Source organism: Triticum aestivum, chromosome 6B (genome assembly GCF_018294505.1).
Source record: "Triticum aestivum cultivar Chinese Spring chromosome 6B, IWGSC CS RefSeq v2.1, whole genome shotgun sequence".
Taxonomy (NCBI): Eukaryota; Viridiplantae; Streptophyta; class Magnoliopsida; order Poales; family Poaceae; genus Triticum; species Triticum aestivum.
This window is the reverse complement of record NC_057810.1, coordinates 200981433-201007626: the sequence shown is the minus strand read 5'-3', so window position 1 is coordinate 201007626 and position 26194 is coordinate 200981433. Positions and strand designations below refer to the sequence as shown.

At 49.0% G+C, this 26194-nt stretch overlaps 2 protein-coding genes across 2 annotated transcripts; one reads left to right on the top strand and one right to left on the bottom strand.

Moving 5' to 3' along the window:
- Positions 1–319: 319 nt before the first annotated feature.
- On the top strand, positions 320–4879 carry LOC123136562 (heptahelical transmembrane protein ADIPOR2). The gene is made up of 4 exons (XM_044555967.1): positions 320–882; positions 1020–1109; positions 1940–1985; positions 4039–4879. The coding sequence occupies exons 1-4, from the start codon at positions 596–598 to the stop codon at positions 4705–4707; spliced, it is 1092 nt and encodes a 363-aa protein (XP_044411902.1). The 5' UTR covers positions 320–595; the 3' UTR covers positions 4708–4879.
- Positions 4787–7186, bottom strand: LOC123136561 (uncharacterized). Its single transcript, XM_044555966.1, has one exon. It carries the CDS (start codon positions 6978–6980, stop codon positions 4938–4940), a length of 2043 nt encoding a protein of 680 aa, XP_044411901.1. The 5' UTR covers positions 6981–7186; the 3' UTR covers positions 4787–4937.
- Positions 7187–26194: the final 19008 nt, after the last annotated feature.

The following is a 26194-nucleotide window of genomic DNA, read 5'->3' as shown; positions in this document are numbered from 1 at the left end:
ATGAATAGGATTCGATTCCTACGCACCAAAGAGCTCTCAAGGAATTTTTCCTATAGAAATCTTATCTTATGAAATTCATACAAGATTTCTTTAAACCAAGGGAGGCCTTATCTTTTCGTTACCAACTACACATGGCGCCAGGGCCCACATGCCAGCGAGACACGCACGGGTGGCATATAGCCCTCTGTAAACTAACATAAGAGCGTTTATAGAATAGTAAAGTACATATATATCCCTTTCTTTTCCCCTTTATAAATCTGACGGTCATTAGGCGAGTAGCTGCGCCCAAAAGCCCCCGGTAACCTCTGTAGCTTGACAAGCGTGTGCGGCGGAGGAAATCCATGTGGGTGGCTCGCCCGTGCCTACACCCACCAGCAACATCACCGCACCACACCACCCCCGCGCCGCGCGCTCCCCGCCAAGATTCGCCAGGCGGCCTCGTCTCCTCCCATCCCCCTATAGCCTCCACATAGTCCGCCTATAACACCACCACCTCCCGGGCTCCCCCGCACGAACCGCGGACCAGACACAGACAACCCCGACGCAGCCGCGCGCGCGCACAGAGCCGGGGAGAGAGAGGCACCGGGCCCATCGCATGGGAGCGCGGTCGACGGCGACCGCGGGGGAGGCGGTGGCGAGGCGGAGCAGCAGAAAGAAGGGAGCCATGGCGCCGTCGGTGGGCGGCGTGGAGGCGGCATCCGCGGCGGCGATGGCGGGCGGCAGGCGCAGCAGGGCCCCGCCGCGGCTGGTGGGCTACGAGGAGCTCCCTGAGTACCTCAAGGACAACGAGTACATCCGCGGCCACTACCGCGTGGAGTGGCCCATCCGCGACGCCCTCCTCAGCGCCTTCTCCTGGCACAACGAGACGCTCAACGTCTGGACGTGCGTGCGCCCCCCCCCCCCCCCCCCCCCCCCCCCCCTCCGATCCATCCCCCCGATTCGTCCACATGCTCCGCGCGAACTGATCAAATTGATCGGCCAATCCATTGATTTGACATGGCGCCGTGTGATTTCCGCAGGCATTTGGGCGGGTTCCTGCTGTTCCTGACGCTCGCCGTCGCCGGCGGCGGCCCGGAGGCCGCCCACGAGGTCGCGCCGGGGATCATGAGGTACGTACCTACACTGCAGAACACACGACTTGACTTTCCTTTTCGAATGAAATGATTGTTTTCGTTTGTTCATCAAACTTCAATAATGATTTGATTGCCTCTGACTCCCACTCCCTTCTGCGTGATTAGCGGGCGCTCCCTGCTTTGAAACTTGAAACGGTCTTCCAACCAAATGCGAATTAACTCACCACCTCAGCTCACACGTCCTCGAATTTGTTTCGCGGGCAGTTGGTAGTATGTTCGGAGAGCGCGCACGTCACACACAACCCGCTCACGCCCAACGTGTGCGCGTTCGTTCCATCAACCGAACGCACGCGCGTGCGCAATCACACGTTCGTTCAGTACCGGCTCTTTCTGCATTGCCAACTATCGATACTAGCTCCAAGTCTCTTTTTTTTTTTGCGGGATACTAGCTCCAAGTCCCCAACTGGCTGCGAGTACACTTTAATTCTAATGCAAGATTATGTTAGATGCTGCCCATGTGAGATGTGACAAGAACACACTGTCCGAAGTAGCAAGTGCACGCGTGAGAGCCACACCAAACGAACGGGGTTCGCGCACAGGGACACGGCCCCTGCGGTGGCCTCCGTGCATTATCCGCCTCACACGTCTTATCGTCATGCCGGAGCACTTTGCAAATGCAATGCTGGCTTTGGCCGGTTGGCGCAAATTACAGATTTGTTGGGGGTTCCAAGTCTGAAACGATCCTTTCTCTTTGTCTTTGATAGTTTGATTGATTGATGTTCCTTTTCCAGCAAGGTGCCATGGCATGGCAACCTAGTACTGCACTACTGCTACTACTTTGTTTATGAAAGAAATTTTTCTCGCAGGTTCGTGGTGGGATCAGCTAATTCGTCGTGGAAGAGCGATCAATCGGTAAGAAACGCATCTAATCCCTCCGTTCCAAAATAGATGACTCAACTTTGTAAAATTTTGTATTAAAGTTGAGTCATCTATTTTGGACGGGGAGTAAGAGATAGTACAATATCTTGTCTCCGGATAATTTCCCAGCACTGCATATTTTTCTCTCATAACTATAGTCCCCAAGATTCTGGGACAGATGGTGCTAGAAAGCATGATTAATTAATTCATACGAGTTCTATCAAGGTGACTATAATTATTCAGTTAGCAGTAGTGTAGTGCCACCAATGATTTAAATATAACTGCACCGCGGGTGAGTACTATGTAATAATGTGATCATGTAGTTCCCCACCACGCAGAAAGAGACATGCATGTACAGCTGTGTATATGAGCTGCCCACATGATCAAACTTTGATCCATGTCCTCACACTATAGTATAGAGGATGCACTACAATTGTTCAAGCAACTCTGCACAGATGCGAACAACAGGTCAAATCAGTTCCCTCTAGATAACTCTCTAACCATGAACCATGGAATTTAATTTGCTCAGAGAATTGTACTTGCTCCCTTAATACCGCGAGACGTATTTTGACCGGGCGAGTCTCTTTGGTTTACAAGATTATAAAAGCGTGGTAATTAGAAAAAAAAACGTAGACTTGAGATGCCATAGTAAATCTCACAGAACTAAAAAACAAGAGCACGTCTTTGAAGTTGTCTGACTGTATCATAGGAAAAACATGGGAATATGTCGTAAAAGTTATCCGGTTGCATCACATGAAAAATGCACGAAGCCTGCAACATTGCTAAAGGATATTAGATGAATTTCATAGTTGTCACTTAAACAAAAACAAAAAAAAATCCATAAGAATGGACCCAATGGAAATTTCCTCTTGGAATTGCATACGGTTTTTCATTAATAGAAATAAACAAGCCGTGGAGGTGAAAAAATAAGAATACAATCCTAGAAATTACTTTCAAATAAAATGGCCTCACATTAAAAATTCATTAGGGAGAATGGTCGTAATGTCCTTCCATCCGATAGGGTTGAGATCCTCTGCTGTAACAACAATGATGTTATGATCAATGTCGCATGGACCTCTACCCCATGTGTGGGTGGTGGTTAGTGATGAGCCCCCAAGATCATGTCCTACATATTTTATTTTATTTTATTCATTTTATTTTGAAAACGGGCAAAAGATCGTGTCCTGCATATCCTTCCACTTATCTCTAACCAACCCTGAATCATGAAATGAGGAATTAATCAGAACCAAAGAAGTGTGTGCCGCCATTTATCTTGACCAATCATAGTATAGAGTTTAAGAAAACTCAAAGGTTAAGTATTCTGAAATAGCACTGACGAATAATTTGCAATTTATGTGGATGATACAAATAAGGAGAGAAGAATTAAAATGACATTAGGAAAATATGAATGTAGGAGGTAGAGGTACTAGATTAGTGATAAGATTGGCTCCATCTTCCGATATGTTCTTCTGTGCTAAGGACAACTCGTGAGTGGTGAGTCCTTTCCTGATCGCTGTCCTGGTCGACGGCAACCTGACCAACCGACCAGAACCAAGGAGCCATGTGTAGTTGTGCACTTCGAATCTAGTTCACCTTCTGCTGCAACGTAACATCACGTGTAGTCGTCTTGTTCAGAACAAACACGCTGCCTCTGTGTGTTTGCACAAAATCTCGCTTCCTCTTTCACATTCACTTTGCATGCAAGAGAAGAAGACGACGATTCTTTTGCAACATTTTCACGTTTGCTCACCTGCAAGAAGCAGCGTCGCTTTCAGCTACTTCTTCGGTTTGAACTCAAATTGGTTCTGTTGAGCAGACAAGACCAAGTGGCAAAATCTTTCTAGTCATCTTATCGTTGATTTCTGCGTACGGCGACGAATCTGTCAAACTGAGATTTACCGCGCAAGCACGACTCGAAATATTCTCTCGCCAAAATGCGATAGTTTTACATGCCAAACAGAGATTTTTATTCACTGTTATGTTTGCAGTTATCGCTTCGGCACATGATTAGAGCGCGCTAACAGTGGCGTTGGTGTTTGCGGTGCAGGGCCTGCCGAGCCATGACGCGGCGGCGGCGGTCCTGGGCGGGCACGGGGTGCCGCGGTGGCCGCGGATGGTGTTCCTCGTGGGCGCCATGGCGTGCCTGGCCATCAGCGCGACTGCGCACCTCCTCGCGTGCCACTCGCGCCGCGCCACCGTCGTCTTCTGGCAGCTGGACTACGCCGGCATCTCCATCATGATCGTCGCCTCCTTCGTCCCGCCCGTGTACTACGCGTTCCTCTGCCACCCGCCCGCGCGCGTCGCCTACCTCTCCGCCATCACCGTCCTCGGCGCGCTCGTCGTGGCCGTGCTGCTCTCGCCGTCGTGCTCCTCGCCGCGGTACCGCCGCCTCCGCGCCACGCTGTTCCTCGCCATGGGGATGTCCGGCGTCATCCCGGCGGTGCACGCGCTCTGGGTCAACTGGGGCCACGCCGCCTGCTACCTGGCGCTCGGGCTGGAGGTGGCCATGGGGCTCGCCTACGCGGTCGGCGCCTGGTTCTACGTCAGCCGCGTGCCGGAGAAGTGGCGCCCCGGCGTCTTCGACGTCGTCGGCCACAGCCACCAGATCTTCCACATCTTCGTGCTCGTGGGTGCCATCACGCACTACGTCGCCGTCGCTGTGCTGCTCGACTGGCGGGAGAAGGCGGCCGTCTCGTGCGGCGGCACGGCGTCGTAGGCGGCTTGCTGGAACTTGGAACAAGAAATTGTGACCGGTGTCATTCGAGAATCATTGGACGATTCGAATGTATTAGTAGTGAGCTAGTAGTAGCAATGTTCTTAATTTAGTGGCAGCGTGTGAACTTGTGATTTCACATATGCAAATGCAATACAGTTGATGAGATTGCGCCGCTTTTTAGTCCATACAGCTTCATACATATGGAAGTTTTTGTTTTGCCGCTGTCTTCTTCAATCGAAAACGGTGAGCTTGTCGTACTCCGGGCCGACGATGGCCTTCTCCATGATGGTCCTCGGGGTGACGATGCCGCCGCCGTCGAGGAACAGCTTGAGCAAGTTCTTGGAGAACCCGCTCACCAGCGCCACCCCTTTCTGGCCGGACATCACCGGCACGGCCTTGGAGTACGCCAGGTTCCAGAACACTATCTCTGGCACGGCCGAGCCGTAGCCGGCTTCCGAGAACTTCCTCACGATCGCCTCGTAGTCTGTCTCCCACGGATGAGCCGATGCCTGGTCGAACTCCATGTCGCTGAACACGAACACCCGCCTTACCATCCTCTCCGGCGGCAGGCCGGCGCCCACGGCCACCTCGAGGATCTTGTCGAACACCGCCTGGAAGTTTGTGTTCATGCCCCAGTCCATGGCGCGCATGAAGCCCACCTTCTCGGAGAGGGTGTCGCCGGTGATCAAGTGGATCTCCGGGCGCTCGCTGAAGGTGATCACGCGGCCGCTCCACGGGTCGTCCGTGAGCTCGGACACGAGGAGGCCGAGCGCGACGCAGACGTCCATGGGCAGGCCGGACATGCTGCCGGACACGTCGCACACGGCCAAGCAGTTGGTGAGCTTGCCGAGGGCGCGCATGTCGTCGACCATGCGCCGCCACTGCATGTCGGCCACGCCGGTGCCGGCACCGTCGCCGTCCTCGCCGAGGGACTCGATGATCTGGTGAGGGAGCAGCGCGCCCGCAGCGATCCGCTTCTTGCTGGACTTGACATCGGCGAGGTAAGCGTTGAAGCGCTCGGCGTCGTGCTTGAGGAAGACGGCCTGGTAGTTCTTCATGGCCACCGAGGCCACGCGCGTGTACACGACGGACTCCCACGCCCGCGCCGACATGAAGACCTCGGGGAGCTGTAGCGCGCGGCGGAGCGGCACGAGCGCCGTCCTACGGAGGCGCTCGCGCGCACGATAAGCGTAAGGTTCGTCGGGGAGATCATCCGCGAGCTCTGGCGACGAGCCCCTGGGGAAGAGGCGTCGCGCGACGGCCTCGCAGAGGAGAGTGGAGCGGTCGTACGACGAGCCTAGCGACGGGCACCACTTCGCCGCGAGCGAGAGCTCCCGGACGTCGTCGTTGGCGAGCTTGCGCATGTCCTCCACGAGGAGGCTGGCGAACAGGTCGGCCGTACGGTCGTGCAGGAACCGGTACGTGGGGTCGCATCGGTAACGCCGAATCGCCGTCGCAGCGGTACCCACCCTCTTGCTCCGGCGCGACACGGCCGCCGCAGCCGAGAGCTCCCGGTCGTGCCGCAGCTTTGCCGCGAGGCGCTCCTCCGCCGTGCCGACGCGCGCAGCACGGTCCACCTTGGGGCGCGGCCTGCGCTTGCGGAAGTTGCGGGTGCGCCCGAGTGAGTTGCGGTAGCGCCCGAGGCCAAAGGGGCCGCGGCGGCCGGTGGCAAGGAGGGCCGTCCTCCTTTCTGCTTTGTTGGAGAGGCCGCCGCGCACGATCCAGTGGAGCAGCTCGGGGAGATCCTTGAGGTAGCCGAAGGCGGCGACGGAGGCGGCGTTGCGCGCGAGCGTGGCGGGGTGGCGGGCGTGGAGCCAGAGCGCGGCGGCGTAGAAGCTTTCGCGGTCGGACTTGCCGGAGCCCCGCACGCCGCGGAGGTTGGCGACCAGGCGGAGCGCGGTGGACGGGTCGGCGACCCACGCGGCAGCGAGGAGCCTGGCCACGGTGGCGGCCGGCGTGGCGGGCAACACGCGGAAGAAGTCGAGGCAGGGGTCCCCCGAGCACAGGAACGTCGGCGACCGTTTCTTCGTGCGCGTCTTCCCCGCTGGCCCCAGCGCGTCACTCTCCCTCTTCACGCTCCAATCTTTCGGGCCAGAGGACGCCTCGTCGGTCAGCGCCGCCACCGTGATCATCGCGGCATGGCGAGCCTCCGGCGGCCCGAGTAGTCGGTAGTCCGCGGTGTCAGGCATCGAGGCCAGACAGTTTGAACCGGAAAGGGTGCAGGCTCGGAAATATATGGTGTGAGGTTTCGTGGCAGGCAAGGAGAGTGCCATCGTGCCCGTCCATGGCCACGGCGGCCCAGCTGCCGATTTTGACGACGAAGGCGAGGACTGCTTGGAGATCGCAGTTCCTATCCTTTGGACGAAGACGTAATCCGTACTCTATTCTGTTGCGTTGTGTGGACCAACGAAATGTGGCACGAACCTACTACCTCCGTCCGGGTTTAAAAGTCCCCTAGACAAGAACTCTAATACCAAGGCAACTGCAGCAGGTTCCTCGTACTCCCTCCGTTCCAAAATATAGCGCGCTCACGTTTTTCGAGGTTCAACTTTGACCATAAATTTAACCCACGAGACCGACTGCGGCGGGATCAAAAATTATATAATTTAAAACTTTTTTTGAATACGAATTCATTGGTATAATTTTTTCGCCCGCCGCAGTCGGTCTTGTTGATTAAATTAATGGTCAAAGTTGAAGCACGGAAACCGAGGACGCGCTATATTTTGGAACGGAGAGAGTGGTATTTAAGGGGCTGCATGTATTGGACGGCATTCCGCATTTAGACCAGCATTGGTAGTACGATCGATTTAGACCAGCATTGGCATAACACACCGCAAAGTTTTGAAATTCATTTTTGTTTTGAATTTTCGAAGGAGGTGGGGCTGCAACTCAAATATTGCTAAGTCACATCTAGATGTTTTTTAAAGATGTCACATCTAATTTCTTAACCATGGGATCTTCAATGTAAATGCCGTGCAAACTTTGATTTGCATCGCGCGCGCCCTTGATCCTTTTCCCTAATTGCAAGTACACCCTTGACTCACAACTGGGCCCGACCATTTTTACCCAATTACCGTCAATTATTAACTCACAGCTCAGCTAGCCCCTATTTACCCAAGTTGTAAATCCACAACCGACTCGCAATTGGATCAACCTTTTTTTGTCCTAATTGCATATCAGCCATTGACATGCAACTGAGCTCGTTGATCTTTTTTTGTCCCAGTTTACAAGTTCACCCTTTGACTCACAACTGGGCCCAACTTATTTTCCACCTCAATTGCAAGTGCAGCATCGACTCGCAAATACGGCTTACTTATTCCTCCGTTGCAAGTCAACCGTCGATTCAAACTAGCTCTCACACTTTGTTCCCAGTTGCTGGTCACGTTGTGTGAGCTGGCTGGGACTCTGTAAGCCTCCTGGCCTTAACCTGTGTATATAAAGGTGAGACCCGGCGGCGGGTTAACTCAAAAAACAACAGATCGAGAACTAGGTCAAGCGTATTCGCTCCCTGGTAATCGAAACCCAAGCAATACAACCTGAAGCAGGAGTAGGCTTTTACCTCGTTGAGAGGGGCCGAACCTGGGTAAAACTCTCTATGTCCTTTGTCCCGTTTAACCCCTTCAAGCTAACCTAGTGGCGATGGCTCCACACCTAAGTCCTCTTGCTAGGGCATCTGCCATGTTAAGTCCACGATAGTCGGCGCCCATCGTGGGGCCATCACATGGTGGTTTCGACTTCTTGAAGGGCAACTTCGCAGGGATCAAGGGATATGTTGTGGGGCGGATGACTAAGAGTCATCGCTGCAAGCTCTACATCGACGATGCATGCTGGGGCCCCGAGGCCGGCTCAATCGAGTACGGGTACCGGGTCCCCTTCGGCGGGATTCATGTCTTCATCGGCAAGATCGGCAAGTCGGAAGCTGAGCACGACACCTACACCGACATTGTCGAGACGGCTCAGCGCGCGCGACCCGCCAAGATTCAAGCCGCCCCGAAGCGTGTCTTTATTGGCTTTACTCAAGGAGTGGATCTTGAGGGAGGATCTGTGTCTGGCGGAGAGATGGTCGTCTACTCAGGCGATAAGTCCTCCACCGGCGAGACCAATTCCATGTATCAAGTGCAGGATGACATGCTTGGGGGCTATTTCGATGGCGACAGTATTCCAGACCCCTATGAGCCGCCAAACCGGGCTGCAATCTTCATGGCCAGTATGCAACTGGTGCAGAATTCTTCAACTGCGTAGCAATGATCTCCAGTTTAGCGGCTACTACGGCAGCAGGGGTAGGATGCCCTGTGCGTCCACCGGCTCAAGTTTTATCTGAACTATTGGAGGCTCTGGCAATGTTGTTGACGGTGGAGGTAACCCCGACGAACCAAGCGCAACATAACATGGACGTTGCGACGTAACGCAACGAGATAGCTCAAGCTAAGGATATCTTAATGCTGAGAACACCCAGATGGCGATGGAACGAGCTGTTGGGGAACGTTGTAGAAAATTAAAAATTTTCCTACGGTTTCACTAAGATCCATCTATGAGTTCATCTAAGCAACGAGTCATAGGAGAGAGATTGCATCTACATACCACTTGTAGATCGCGTGCGGAAGCGTTCAAGAGAACGGTGATGATGGAGTCGTACTCGCCGTGATCCAAATCATCGATGACCAAGTACCGAACGGACAGCACCTCCGCGTTCAACACACGTATGGAGCGGATGACGTCTCCTCCTTCTTGATCCAGCAAGGGGGAAGGAGAGGTTGATGATGATCCAGCAGCACAACGACGTGGTGGTGGATGCAGCAGAACTCCGGCAGGGCTTCGCCAAGCTGCTGCGGGAGGAGGACGAGGTGTAGCAGGGGGACGGAGGCGCCAAGACACAAGGTGCGGCTGCCCTCCCCCTTGCCCTCCTTTATATAGGCCCTCAGGGGAGGGCACCGGCCCTGGGAGATCCAATCTCCCAAGGGGGGCGGCGGCCAGGGGGGTGGAGTGCCCCCCAAGGCAAGTGGGGCGCCCCCCCCCCCACCTAGGGTTTCCAACCCAAGGCGCAGGGGGGCCCAAGGGGGGGCGCACCAGCCCACTAGTGGCTGGTTCTCCTCCCACTTCAGCCCACGGGGCCCTCCGGGATAGGTGGCCCCACCCGGTGGACCCTCGGGACCCTTCCGGTGGTCCCGGTACAATATCGGGTGACCCCGAAATTTTCTCGATGGCCGAAACAGCACTTCCTATATATAATTCTTTACCTTCGGGCCATTCCGAAACTCCTCGTGATGTCCGGGATCTCATCCGGGACTCCGAACAACATTAGGTTTGCTGCATACTCATATTCATACAACCCTAGCGTCACCGAACCTTAAGTGTGTAGACCCTACGGGTTCAGGAGACATGCAGACATGACCGAGACGGCTCTCCGGTCAATAACCAACAACGGGATATGGATACCCATGTTGGCTCCCACATACTCCTCGATGATCTCATCGGATGAACCACGATGTCGAGGATTCAAGCAACCCCATATACTATTCCCTTTGTCAAACGGTATGTTACTTACCCGAGATTTGATCGTCGGTATCCCAATACCTCGTTCAATCTCGTTGCCGGCAAGTCACTTTACTCGTACCGTAATGCATGATCCCGTGACCAGACACTTGGTCACTTTGAGCTCATTATGATGATGCACTACCGAGTGGGCCCAGTGATACCTCTCCGTTATACGGAGTGACAAATCCGAGTCTTGATCCGTGTCAACCCAACAGACACTTTCGGAGATACCTGTAGTGCACCTTTATAGTCACCCAGTTACGTTGTGATGTTTGGTACACCCAAAGCACTCCTACGGTATCCGGGAGTTACACGATCTCATGGTCTAAGGAAAAGATACTTGACATTGGAAAAGCTCTAGCAAAACGAACTACACGGTCTTGTGCTATGCTTAGGATTGGGTCTTGTCCATCACATCATTCTCCTAATGATGTGATCCCGTTGTCAACGACATCTAATGTCCATAGTCAGGAAACCATGACTATCTGTTGACCAACGAGCTAGTCAACTAGAGGCTTACTAGGGACGTATTGTGGTCTATGTATTCACACGTGTATTACGATTTCTGGATAATAAAATTATAGCGTGAATAAAAGATAATTATCATGAACAAGGAAATATAATAATAATCCTTTTATTATTGCCTCTAGGGCATATTTCCAACAGTCTCCCACTTGCACTAGAGTCAATAATCTAGTTACATTGTGATGAATCGGACACCCATAGAGTTCTGGTGTTGATCATGTTTTGCTCGCGGAAGAGGTTTAGTCAACGGATCTGTGACATTCAGATCCGTATGTACTTTGCAAATATCTATGTCTCCATCTTGAACATTTTCACGGATGGAGTTGAAACGACGCTTGATGTGCCTGGTCTTCTTGTGAAACCTGGGCTCCTTGGCAAGGGCAATAGCTACAGTGTTGTCACAGAAAAGTTTGATCGGCCCCGACGCATTGGGTATGACTCCTAGGTCGGTGATGAACTCCTTCACCCAAATCGCTTCATGCGCTGCCTCCGAGGCTGCCATGTACTCCGCTTCACATGTAGATCCCGCCACGACGCTCTGCTTGCAGCTGCACCAGCTTACTGCCCCACCATTCAACATATACACGTATCCGATTTGTGACATAGAGTCATCCAGATCTGTGTTGAAGCTAGCATCGACGTAACCCTTTACGACGAGATCTTCATCACCTTCATAAACGAGAAACATGTCCTTTGTCCTTTTCAGGTACTTCAGGATATTCTTGACCGCTGTCCAGTGTTCCTTGCCGGGATTACTTTGGTACCTTCCTACCAAACTTACGGCAAGGTTTACATTAGGTCTGGTACACAACATGGCATACATAATAGATCCTATGGCTGAGGCATAGGGGATGACACTCATCTCTTCTTTATCTTTTGTCGTGGTCGGGCATTGAGCCGATCTCAATCTCACACCTTGCAATACAGGCAAGAACCCTTTCTTGGACTGATCCATTTTGAACTTCTTCAAAATCTTATCAAGGTATGTGCTTTGTGAAAGACCTATGAGGCGTCTCGATCTATCCCTATAGATTTTGATGCCTAATATGTAAGCAGCTTCTCCAAGGTCCTTCATTGAAAAACACTTAATTCAAGTAGGCCTTAATGATGTCCCAGAATTCTATATCATTTCCCATCAAAAGTATGTCATCTACATATAATATGAGAAATGCTACATAGCTCCCACTCACTTTCTTGTAAACGCAGGCTTCTCCATAAGTCTGCATAAACCCAAACGCTTTGATCATCTCATCAAAGCGAATGTTCCAACTTCGAGATGCTTGCACCAGCCCATAAATGGATCGCTGGAGCTTGCATACTTTGTTAGCATTCTTAGGATCGACAAAACCTTCCGGCTGCATCATATACAGCTCTTCCTTAAGATAGCCGTTAAGGAATGCCGTTTTGACGTCCATCTGCCATATCTCATAATCATAGTATGCGGCAATTGCTAACATGATTCAGACGGACTTAAGCTTCGCTACGGGAGAGAAAGTCTCATTGTAGTCAATCCCTTGAACTTGCCGATAACCCTTAGTGACAAGTCGAGCTTTATAGATGGTGACATTACCATCCGCGTCCGTCTTCTTCTTAAAGATCCATTTGTTTTCTATCGCTCGCTGATCATCGGGCAAGTCAGTCAAAGTCCATACATTGTTTTCATACATGGATTCTATCTATGATTGCATGGCTTCAAGCCATTTGTTGGAATCTGGGCCCGCCATTGCTTCTTCATAGTTCGAAGGTTCACCGTTGTCTAACAACATGATTTCCAGGACGGGGTTTCCATACCACTGGTGTGGAACGTGTCCTTGTGGACCTACGAAGTTCAGTAGCAACTTGATCCGAAGTACCTTGATCATCATCATTAATTTCCTCTCCAGTTGGTGTAGGTACCACAGGAACATTTTCCTGAGCTGCACTACTTTCCGGTTCAAGAGGTAGTACTTCATCGAGTTCTACTTTCCTCCCACTTACTCCTTTCGAGAGAAACTCTTTTTCCAGAAAGGATCCGTTCTTGGCAACAAAGATCTTGCCCTCGGATCTTAAGTAGAAGGTATACCCAATGGTTTCCTTAGGGTATCCTATGAAGACGCATTTTTCCGACTTGGGTTCGAGCTTTTTAGGTTGAAGTTTCTTGACATAAGCATCACATCCCCAAACTTTTAGAAACGACAGCTTAGGTTTCTTCCCAAACCATAATTCATACAGTGTCGTCTCAACGGATTTAGACGGTGCCCTATTCAAAGTGAATGTAGCTGTCTCTAGAGCGTATCCCCAAAATGATAGCGGTAAATGTGTAAGAGACATCATAGATCGCACCATATCCAATAGAGTGCGATTACGATGTTCGGACACACTGTTACGCTGAGGTGTTCCAGGCGGCGTGAGTTATGAAACGATTCCACATTTCCTTAAGTGCGTACCAAATTCGTGACTTAAATATTCTCCTCCACGATCCGATCGTAAGAATTTTATCTTTCGGTCACGTTGATTCTCTACTTCATTCTGAAACTCCTTGAACTTTTCAAAGGTCTCAGACTTGTGTTTCATCAAGTAGACATATCCATATCTACTCAAGTCATCAGTGAGAGTGAGAACAGAACGATATCCTCCGCGAGCCTCAACGCTCATTGGACCACACACATCAGTATGTATGATTTCCAATAAGTTGGTTGCTCGCTCCATTGTTCCGGAGAACGGAGTCTTGGTCATTTTGCCCATGAGGCATGGTTCGCATGTGTCAAATAATTCATAATCGAGAGACTCTAAAAGTCCATCAGCATGGAACTTCTTCATGCGCTTGACACCAATGTGACCAAGGCGGCAGTGCCACAAGTATGTGGGACTATCGTTATCAACTTTACATCTTTTGGTATTCACACTATGAATATGTGTAACATTACGTTCGAGATTCATTAAGAATAAACCATTGACAGTCGGGGCATGACCATAAAACATATCTCTCATATAAATAGAACAACCATTATTCTCGGATTTAAATGAGTAGCCATCTCGCATCAAACGAGATCCAGATACAATGTTCATGCTCAAACTTGGCACTAAATAACAATTATTGAGGTTCATAACTAATCCCGTGGGTAAATGTAGAGGTAGCGTGCCGACGGCGATCACATCGACCTTGGAACCATTCCCGACGCGCATCGTCACCTCGTCCTTCGCCAGTCTCCGCTTATTCCGCAGCTCCTGCTGTGAGTTACAAATATGAGCAACGGCACCGGTATCAAATACCCAGGAGTTACTACGAGTACTGGTAAGGTACACATCAATTACATGTATATCACATATACCTTTAGTGTTGCTGACCTTCTTGTCCACTAAGTATTTGGGCCAGTTCCGCTTCCAGTGACCCTTCCCTTTGCAATAAAAGCACTCAGTCTCAGGCTTGGGTCCATTCTTTGACTTCTTCCCGGCAACTGGCTTACTCGGCGCGGCAACATCTTTGCCGTCCTTCTTGAAGTTCTTCTTACCCTTGCCCTTCTTGAACTTAGTGGTATTATTGACCATCAACACTTGATGTTCTTTCTTGATTTCAACCTCTGCTGACTTCAGCATTGAAAATAATTCAGGAATGGTCTTCACCATCCCCTGCATATTGTAGTTCAACACAAAGCTCTTGTAGCTCGGTGGGAGCGACTGAAGGATTCTGTCAATGACCGCCTCGTCTGGGAGGTTGATCTCCAGCTGGGACAGGCGGTTGTGCAACCCAGACATTTTGAGTATGTGCTCACTGACAAAACTGTTTTCCTCCATCTTACAACTATAGAACTTGTTGGAGACTTCATATCTCTCGACCCGGGCATGAGCTTGAAGAACCATTTTCAGCTCCTCGAACATCTCATATGCTCCGTGTCGCTCAAAACGCTTTTGGAGCCCCGGTTCTAAGCTATAAAGCATGCCGCACTGAACGAGGGAGTAATCATCAGCACGTGATTGCCAAGTGTTCATAACGTCTTGGTTCTCTGGGATGGGTGCTTCACCTAGCGGTGCATCTAGGACATAATCTTTCTTGGCTGCTATGAGGATGATCCTCAGGTTCCGGACCCAGTCCAAATAGTTGCTGCCATCATCTTTCAGCTTGGTTTTCTCTAGGAACGCGTTGAAGTTCATGTTGACATGAGCGTTGGCCATTTGATCTACAAGACATATTTTGCAAAGACTTTAGACTAAGTTCATGATAATTAAGTTCATCTAATCAAATTATTTAATGAACTCCCACTCAGATTGACATCCCTCTAGTCATCTAAGCGTTACATGATCCGAGTCGACTAGGCCGTGTCCGATCATCACGTGAGACGGACTAGTCATCATCGGTGAACATCTCCATGTTGATCGTATCTTCCATACGACTCATGTTCGACCTTTCGGTCTCTTGTGTTCCGAGGCCATGTCTGTACATGCTAGGCTCGTCAAGTTAACCCTAAGTGTTTCTGCATGTGTAAAACTGTCTTACACCCGTTGTATGTGAACGTAAGGATCTATCACACCCGATCATCACGTGGTGCTTTGAAACGACGAACTTTAGCAATGGCGCACAGTTAGGGGGAACACTTTCTTGAAATTATTATAAGGGATCATATTATTTACTACCGTCGTTCTAAGTAAACATAATAAACATCACATGCAATTATATAAAGTAGTGACATGATATGGCCAATATCATATAGCTCCTTCGATCTCCATCTTCGGGGCTCCATGATCATCTTCGTCACCGGCATGACACCATGATCTCCATCATCGTGTCTTCATGAAGTTGTCACGCCAACGACTACTTCTACTTCTATGGCTAACGTGTTTAGCAATAAAGTAAAGTAATTTACATGGCGTTCTTCAATGACACGCAGGTCATACAAAAATAAAGACAACTCCTATGGCTCCTGCCGGTTGTCATACTCATCTACATACAAGTCGTGATTCCTATTACAAGAACATGATCTCATACATCACAATATATCATTCATCATTCATCAGAACTTCTGGCCATATCACATCACATGACAATTGCTGCAAAAACAAGTTAGACGTCCTCTAATTGTTGTTGCATCTTTTACGTGGCTGCAATTGGGTTTTAGCAAGAACGTTTTCTTACCTACCACTACTAGGGAAAAGGCTAGCCGCAGCGCGGGTTTTTAGGCTAGCAGCAGCGCGGGTGGCCGTGCTACTAATAAGGCGCTACAGCTAACTCATAGTAGTAGCGCGGTCCTAACCCGCACTACTACTGTTGACGATATCAGCAGCGCTGTTTGGGAACGTGCTACTATTAACTAGCTGTAGCGATTTCGCCATCCCTCGCTACTACTATATCTTTCATCATTTTCCCATTTCAGTTCTCCTTTCAGATACTAGATACTAGGTACTGCTAGTAGACATCAAATTCATAAACCATTACTAGGTACGGTAGTACTCCCTTCGTTCCAAATTACTCGTCGTGGTTTTAGTTCAAACCACGACGAGTAAATTGGAACGAAGGGAGTACTAGATAACAATTTCATTCATAGCCAACATGCATCCTCAAGCAGTACAAGGTCATATCAACGGCCATCATCATATGTAGTTCTAGATGATATCGACGACGATCATCATATGTAGTTCTAGATGATATAGCCACACCTACATATGTAGTTCTAGATGATATAGCCACACACACATATGTAGTTCTAGATGATATAGCCACACACACATATGTAGTTCTAGATGATATCGAAGACAATCATCATCCTCAAGCCTGGGCGGTTGGTGTTCCTGATAGTAATTAGGATGGCCTGTCCAACACGAAGATTCTTGCCATCGAGGAATTTCTTCCACCCAACCGAGTTTAAGTGTGTGCGACCGTCCGTGTCCACGCGGTAAGTACAGGTTGTGACGGAGCCCCTTGCAGTAAGGCGTAGTCCAGCTGAGCCTTCTTCATCAGGCTCGATACCATAACTCACAGATATGCTCTTTGCCAATTTCTGAATAAGAAAAACATATCAATTAATAAGCATGTGATCGAACTCTACACTAAAACATATATATCATCGACTAGATTCCACACAACATACCATATCATTGGACTGTACACTAAGTAATTCACACTATTAATTTGCATTTGTAAGTATAACATACCATATCATGTCGATCAACCATGGTATTTGTCAAGCGGGTCACGAATGGCACCCCGACAAAGTCAGCACGTGGCGGAATTATGTCCCATAGGTTGCACACCTCCTCCTCACTCAGCCTTGTTCTTTGAGCTACGATGGCTTCATGAAGTGGGTCCTCATCATCTTCATCGAGTGGGTCCTCATTATCTTCATCATCTTCATCATCTTCGTCATCTTCATCATCTTCCACCAGGTTGAGATAAATGACAGCTAGCTTGGGTCTTTCTGCTCGGAAGTTGAAGCTGATCAACTCACCACTAGTAAGATGCATGCGAGCGATGAAACGGACCCATCCATCTCCTCCAATCTGCGACATATTGCGTCCTTTCTCGACCTCCATAGTGTACGCCCCCCAGGAGCCTCAAATGTCACAGTGTCTCCTGTCAGCTTGTTGAATTTCAACCTCACATTGCATGGGACGATCTATGTAAAATAAGCAAAATGACACAATGCAGTAATGCCAACACTAAAAATAAAATAGTTATTACATTTCATCTAATTTCTTACCGCCGCATGACGAAAACTCGGCTGGAAGTAGATGCCGAACAGCTTGCCAGTTGCAAGGTTGCTGGCGCATCTTGACTTGCACAGTTGACATAGTGGTGGTGGCGGCGCCATTCTTCCTAAAGCAATATGAGCAAAGGATTAACGATCAACTAAATCAAAATGTTCTAAGTCAACTAAATCAACTAGCCTACTAAATCAACTAAATCAAAATGTTCTAAGTCAACTAAATCAACTAGCCTACTAAATCAACCAAATCAAAATGTTCTAAGTCAATTAAATCAACTAGCCTACTAAATCAACTAAATCAAAATGTTCTAAGTCAACTAAATCAACTAGCCTACTAAATCAACTTAATCAAAATGTTCTAAGTCAACTAAATCAACTAGCCTACTAAATCAACTAAATCAAAATGTTCTGAGTCAACTAAATCAACTAGCCTACTAAATCAACCAAATCAAAATGTTCTAAGTCAACTAAATCAACTAGCCTACTAAATCAACTAAATCAAAATGTTCTAAGTCAACTAAATCAACTAGCCTACTAAATCAACTAAATCAAAATGTTCTAAGTCAACTAAATCAACTAGCCTACTAAATCAACTAAATCAAAATGTTCCAAGTCAACTAAATCAACTAGCCTAATAAATCAACTAAATCAAAATGTTCTAAGTCAACTAAATCAACTAGCCTACTAGGATGGAGGAGGAAGGCGGAGCGAGGAGGGGCCGGCCGGCGCGGCCAGTTGAGGGAGGACGGAGCAGGAAGGCGGAGCGAGGAGGGGCCGGCCGGCGCAGCCAGTTGAGGGAGGACGGAGGAGGAAGGCGGAGCGAGGAGGGGCTGGCCAGCGGCGAGTGGAGAGGAAGGACGGAGGAGGAGGCCGGTACCGAGTCCAGCAAGGAGGAGGAGGTGACGGCGCGCAGCGCAGACGGAGGAGGGGCGACGGGGGCACGCGGCGCAGATGGATCGGAGAGGATTGAGTGGCTGTGTGTGTGAGTGGATCTGAATGGAGGAGATGAGGGAGATGAATGGCTTGGCAGTAGCGCTCTTCAGGAAAAGACGCTACTGCTAAGCTACCTAGCAGCAGCGCCTTTCACAGTAAAGCGCTACTGCTATGTGTCAGCATGTAAAAATAGACTTTGTTCAATATATCAAAAACACATTGATCATCAACGATCTTTTTGTGTACAATCTGATTTGACAATATGAGTCCTCACCGGTTTAGGAACAGGTGAAGACTCATATTGCAGCCACAAATTCTACACATAGAGTTCAATGAAGATCAAGTGCTTGTCAAAGTGTGAGAAGTAACATATTTAAGGTGGTAGAAACTCTCTTCACGGAGCGAGGTGGGACTAAATTTTTGTAGGAAACTTAGCAGTAGCGCTTATCAGAGAAATGCGCTGCTACTATGCCACGTAGTAGTAGCGCGCATCACCTTAACGTGTTGCTGCTATAACTACCCTCACGGCGGCCTCGTAGGAATTATAGCAGCAGCGCGTCTTTGGGGTGACGCGCTACTGCTATATTTGTCTCAGCAGCGGGTTTCGTCTGTCCGCGCTACTGCTAGTTAGCAGCAGCGAGTTATTTTGGAGCGCGCTGCTGGTAAGATTATGTGTATAGGCTTTTCCCTAGTAGTGTACGAATAACCACAACCTGATTTTGTCAATTATTTACCCTTCATAAGGACCTTTTTTGTCGAATCCGCTCCAACTAAAGTAGGAGAGACAGACACCCGCTAGCCACCTTATGTAACTAGTGCATGTCAGTCGGTGGAACCTGTCTCACGTAAGCGTACGTGTAAGGTCGGTCCGGGCCGCTTCATCCCACAATACCGCTGAAGCAAGAAAAGACTAGTAGTGGCAAGCAAGTTGACAAGATCTACGCCCACAACAAAATTGTGTTCTACTCGTGCAATAGAGAACTACGCATAGACCTAGCTCATGATGCCACTATTGGGGAACATTGCAGAAAATTAAAAATTTTCCTACGGTTTCACCAAGATCCATCTATGAGTTCATCTAAGCAACGAGTGATAGGAGAGAGATTGCATCTACATACCACTTGTAGATCGCGTGCGGAAGCGTTCAAGAGAACGGTGATGATGGAGTCGTACTCACCGTGATCCAAATCACCGATGACCAAGTGCCGAATGGACAGCACCTCCGCGTTCAACACACGTATGGAGCGGATGACGTCTCCTCCTTCTTGATCCAGCAAGGGGGAAGGAGAGGTTGATGATGATCCATTAGCACAACGGCGTGGTGGTGGATGCAGCAGAACTCCGGCAGGGCTTCGCCAAGCTGCTGCGGGAGGAGGACGAGGTGTAGCAGGGGTAGGGAGGCGCCAAGACACAGGGTGCGGCAGCCCTCCCCCTAGCCCTCCTTTATATAGGCCCCCAGGGGGGGCGCCGGCCCTGGGGGATCCAATCTCCCAAGGGGGGCGGCGGCCAGGGGGGTGGAGTGCCCCCCAAGGCAACTGGGGCGCCCCCCACCTAGGGTTTCCATCCCTAGGCGCATGAGGGGCCCAAGGGCGAGGGGGGCACACCAGCCCACTAGGGGCTGGTTCCCCTCCCACTTCAGCCCACGGGGCCCTCCGGGATAGGTGGCCCCACCCGGTGGACCCCCGGGACCCTTCCGGTGGTCCCGGTACAATACCGGGTGACCCCGAAACTTTCCCGATGGCCGAAACAGCACTTCCTTTATATAATTCTTTACCCCCGGGCCATTTCGGAGCTCCTCGTGACGTCCGGGATCTCATCCGGGACTCCGAACAACATTCGATTTGCTGCATACTCATATTCATACAACCCTAGCATCACCGAACCTTAAGTGTGTAGACCCTACGGGTTCGGGAGACATGCAGACATGACCGCGACGGCTCTCCGGTCAATAACCAACAACGGGATCTGGATACCCATGTTGGCTCCCACATACTCCTCGATGATCTCATCGGATGAACCACGATGTCGAGGATTCAAGCAACCCCATATACTATTCCCTTTGTCAGACGGTATGTTACTTACCCGAGATTTGATCGTCGGTATCCCAATACCTCATTCAATCTCGTTGCCGGCAAGTCACTTTACTCGTACCGTAATGCATGATCCCGTGACCAGACACTTGGTCAATTTGAGCTCATTATGATGATGCACTACCGAGTGGGCCCAGTGATACCTCTCCGTTATACAGAGTGACAAATCCCAGTCTTGATCCGTGTCAACCCAACAGACACTTTCGGAGATACCTGTAGTGCACCTTTATAGTCACCCAGTTACGTTGTGACGTTTGGTACACCCAAAGCACTCCTACGGTATCCGGGAGTTACACGATCTCATGGTCTAAGGAAAAGATACTTGACATTGGAAAAGCTCTAGCAAAACGAACTACACGATCTTGTGCTATGCTTAGGATTGGGTCTTGTCCATCACATCATTCTCCTAATGATGTGATCCCGTTGTCAACGACATCTAATGTCCATAGTCAGGAAACCATGATTATCTGTTGACCAACGAGCTAGTCAACTAGAGGCTTACTAGGGACGTATTGTGGTCTATGTATTCACACGTGTATTACGATTTCAGGATAATACAATTATAGCATGAATAAAAGACAATTATCATGAACAAGCAAATATAATAATAATCCTTTTATTATTGCCTCTAGGGCATATTTCCAACATGAGCCCCCTTGGAGTGGGAAGCACAATGGATTCAAGCAGAAATTTTTGGCTTGAGCTTGGACCAGAATGCATCAAACGTAGTTTTTAACAGAAGGCACCAGAGTTGTTTACCTCCGGTGTACGATTCAAGAAACCTTTTCAATATGCCTGGGGCCGGAACCAGTAACCCGCCCGTAGTGGATCGGGTTGTTCAGGCGTCGGCAGCTAGAGCACCAGCTCAGCCACGTGCTGCAGACCCCCCACGTTTGAACTTGACCCCTCCTCAGCATGTTCCGATGCCACCGGGTCATTATTCTAACCCTCTGAACAATATGATAACTGCGGTGACCCGATTGGTGGCTCTCCCTGTTCAATATGAGTCACCAGCTGCGGTGGAGATAAGGCGAGTGGGAAAGCTTCTTCAGACATAAATGGCTCAACAGGCGGCTTATTCATACAATCGTGAACGGATTCATTTGACCCCGCGCCCAAGCCGGAGTTATAGCAGGCACATTGGTTCACCAGCAATATCGAGCAGTGAATGACACCACAACCAACCTCGTAGGCCTGACCCACCGCGCACTGGTAATGATGCTCAGGCTTTGGTGGACCAGGGCAGAGCGCGGTGTGAGGCTGAGCTGGCGGCTCAGTAGCAATCTCCGATTTACCCATCGGCATCTCTGGAGGTAGGTGTGACCTCTAGAACCCTTGGTGTGCCATGTTTAGTGTCGGCTCTATGTAACAAGCGCTTGCCTAAGGATTTCAAGGGCCCTCGCAAGGTGCCTAATTACACGGCGGATCAACCTCCAAAAGCTTGGATTGAGAGTTATGAGATTGCCATGGAGATGCTGGATGTTAGCGATGCTGCATGTGCTAAGTACTTCACCATGATGTTGGATGGACCAGCACATACTTGGATGAAAGGATTGCCCCCTAACTCCATCAGATCATGGACTGAGCTGAAGGCGCGTTTTATTCAAAATTTTAAAGACACATGCAAGCATCCTATGTCGACTCTAGACTTAGACTCTTATGTCCAAGGAGAAGGCGAGTCGACCACCAATTGGGTGCACCGGATCTCAGCCGTTATCCATTCATACGACAATATCAATGCCAGTTCAGCCGTCCTAATGCTGGAAAAGATTTGCCATTTTCTTCCTCTTAAACAAAAGTTGGGGCGGCTTAAGCGCAACTGCAATGATATGGGGGAGCTCATGGCAACTCTCGTCAAATATGCCGACTCTGATAGTACTAAAGACACTGAGTCTAATGAGGAGAAAGTTGGCAAAGGGAAGAAGAGTGGCAATGCAAAGGGACATCATAATACGGCGAGTCAAGGGGGCAACGGTAAGCGCAAGGCCGACAGTGGTTTGGATTTGGTGGCTAACACCAATGCGCAGAACAATAATCAGCGTCGTAAGGGGAAAGCATCAACACCCCGGTTTGGAGGGCCGAAGTTCGACCTTGAGGCCATGATGAATCAACCTTGCCCAAAGCACAATATGCAAGAGAAGTCGGCCAGTCATCTGCGGAAGGATTGCTTCATCATGAGGGAATACAGAAAACTCTATTTTTTTCCAGAATAATCATGGCCCGAATGGCGGTTCAGGATTCGGCTCTCACGGACCTGGCTTTGGAGGTGGCGGTTCAAGCTCTGGTTTTCAGGGCCAAGGCAATCAAGGTGGCTTTAATCAGCAATCTGGTCAAGGGAATCAGCAGCAACAGTCTGGTTATCAGAGCAATCCAAAGTAGCTGAATAGTGGTCAATATCATGTGTTTACCATGAGTCTGTGCAAAAGAGATCAGAAAATCCATAAGCGGGCGGTGGACTCAGTTGAGCCGGCGATACCTCGATATTTGAGGTGGTCTAAGCAGCCTATCATATGGAGCCGTGAGGATCACCCGCCCCGGGTTGACAATCCGGGTCAATTGGCATTGGTGGTTGCTCCTCAGGTAGGAGGATACAAGTTTACAAAGGTGCTCATGGATGGAGGTAGTAGTATCAATATCCTATACGACGATACTTTTCGCCCTATGAATTTGACTGACAAAGATCTTAAGACGTCTTCTACTGTTTTTGATGGGGTGGTGACTGGTAAGTCGGCATATCCGGTAGGTAAGATAACCCTGGAAGTGGTTGATACGTCTCCAACGTATCTATAATTTATGAAGCATTCATGCTATTTTATTATCCGTTTTGAATGTTTATGGGCTTTATTATACACTTTTATATTATTTTTGGGACTAACCTATTAACCGGAGGCCCAACCCATATTGCTGTTTTCTTGACTATTTCAGTGTTTCGAAGAAAAGGAATATCAAACGGAGTCCAAACGGAATGAAATCTTCGGGAGCGTTATTTTTGGAACGGATGTGATCCAGGAGACTTGGAGTTGAAGTCAAGGAAGCTTCGAGGTGGCCACGAGGGTGGGGGCACGCCCACCCTACTGGGCGCGCCCCCTGTCTCGTGGTCCCCTCGTGGCTCCCCCGACCGACTTCTTTCACCTATATAAGTCCATATACCCTAAAACCTACGAAGACGAACATAGATCGGGAGTTCCACCACCGCAAGCCTCTGTAGCCACCAAGAACCAATCGGGACCCTGTTCTGGCACCCTGCCGGAGGGGGGTATCCCTCACCGGTGGCCATCTTCATCATCCCGGCGCTCTCCATGACGAGGAGGGAGTAGTTCCCCCTCGGGGCTGAGGGTATGTACCAGTAGCTATGTGTTTGATCTCTCTCTCTCTCTCTCTCTCTCTCTCTCTCGTGTTCTCTCTATGGCACAATCTTGATGTATCGCGAGCTTTGCTATTATAGTTGGATTTTATGATGTTTCTGCCCCTCTACTCTCTTGTAATGGATTGAGTTTTCCCTTTGAAGTTATCTTATCGGATTGAGTCTTTAAGGATTTGAGAACACTTGATGTATGTCTTGCCGTGCTTATCTGTGGTGACAATGGGATATCACATGATCCACTTGATGTATGTTTTGGTGATCAACTTGCGGGTTCCGCCCATGAACCTATGCATAGGGGTTCGCACACGTTTTCGTCTTGACTCTCCGGTAGAAACTTTGGGGCACTCTTTGAAGTACTTTATGTTGGTTGAATAGATGAATCTGAGATTGTGTGATACATATCGTATAATCATGCCCACGGATACTTGAGGTGACAATGGAGTATCTAGGTGACATTAGGGTTTTGGTTGATTTGTGTCTTAAGGTGTTATTCTAGTATGAACTCTATGATAGATTGAACGGAAAGAATAGCTTCATGTTATTTTACTACGGACTCTTAAATTGATAGAACAGAAATGATAACTTTGAGGTGGTTTCGTACCCTACCATAATCTCTTCGTTTGTTCTCCGCTATTAGTGTCTTTGGAGTGACTCTTTGTTGCATGTTGAGGGATAGTTATGTGATCCAATTATGTTATTATTGTTGAGAGAACTTGCACTAGTGAAAGTATGAACCTTAGGCCTTGTTTCCTACCATTGCAATACCGTTTACGCTCACTTTTATCATTAGTTACCTCGCCGTTTTTATATTTTCAGATTAAAAAAACCTATATCTACCATCCATATTGCACTTGTATCACCATCTCTTCGCTGAACTAGTGCACCTATACAATTTACCATTGTATTGGGTGTGTTGGGGACACAAGAGACTCTTTTTTATTTGGTTGCAGGGTTGTTTGAGAGAGACCATCTTCATCCTATGCCTCCCACGGATTGATAAACCTTAGGTCATCCACTTGAGGGAAATTTGCTACTATCCTATAAACCTCTGCACTTGGAGGCCCAACAACGTCTACAAGAAGAAGGTTGTGTAGTAGACATCAGTGGACTTCGGTAATTACCATGATTCTAGAGATGAAAAATTGACCTTTGAGGTGGTCAAGATCAAAAGTTCGTATCACGCTTTGTTCGGGCGGCCGGCTTATGCCAAATTTATGGCATGGCCTTGTTATGTTTATTTGTAGCTTAAGATGCCAAGTCACAAAGGCACCATCACGATGCACGGTGATAGGAAGATCGCTCTGGACTATGAAGAAGGCGATGCTGCTTATGCTGAGTCTGCTTGTGCCATAGAAGAGTTGAAATTTTACAAAGATAATGTTGACCCGACAGATATGACACTTTTGAAGAAGCTTGCTACAGAGCATGATCCCTTGTTGAAATTTAAGTCGGCAGATGACACTAAGCTGGTTGGCTTTGTTCCTAGAGACTCATCCAAGCAGTTCAACATCAGTGCTAATATGGATCCGAAATTGGAAAGCGTGCTCATCGAGTTCATTCGTGAGAACCGGGACATCTTTGCATGGAAACCTTCAGACATGCTAGGTGTACCAAGGGACTCGCTGAGCACACTCTCAATATTGATCCCAAGTTTAAGCCGGTCAAACAATTCCTTCGTTGTTTCAATGAAGAAAGGTGTAAGACCATTGGTGAAGAAGTGGCCTGGCTCTTGGCGGCTGGGTTCATCATTGAAGTTTTTCATCCTGAGTGGTTGGCTAACCCGGTGCTGGTGCTTAAGAAAAATGCCACTTGGCGTATGTGTGTGGATTATACAGATCTTAATAAGTCCTATCCGGCTAACCCTTTTGCTCTCCCTTGTATTGACCAGATTATTGATGCTATGGTGGGCTATGAGCGTTTGAGTTTTCTGGATGCTTATTCTGGTTATCATCAGATCAAGATGGCAGTTAAGGACCAGGAGAAGACATCTTTCATCACTCCCTTTGGAGCCTTCTGCTATGTTTCTATGCCTTTTGGACTCAAGAGTGCCCAGGCGACTTATCAGCGGTGTGTTCAGAATTGCCTCCGTGATCAGATTGGGCGTAATGTTCATGCCTATGTGGATGATATTGTTGTGAAATCCAGGAAGAAAGAGACCTTGATAGATGATTTAAAAGAGACCTTCAACAATCTCCGGGTCTATAAGATGATGCTTAACCCGGCCAAGTGTGTCTTTGGCGTGCCAGCAAGCAAACTATTGGGTTTCTTAGTTTCTGAGAGAGGCATTGAGGCTAATTCGTAGAAAATCAAGGCTATCACTTTTTTGGCTAAACCGGCATGTATAAATGACGTCCAACGTTTGG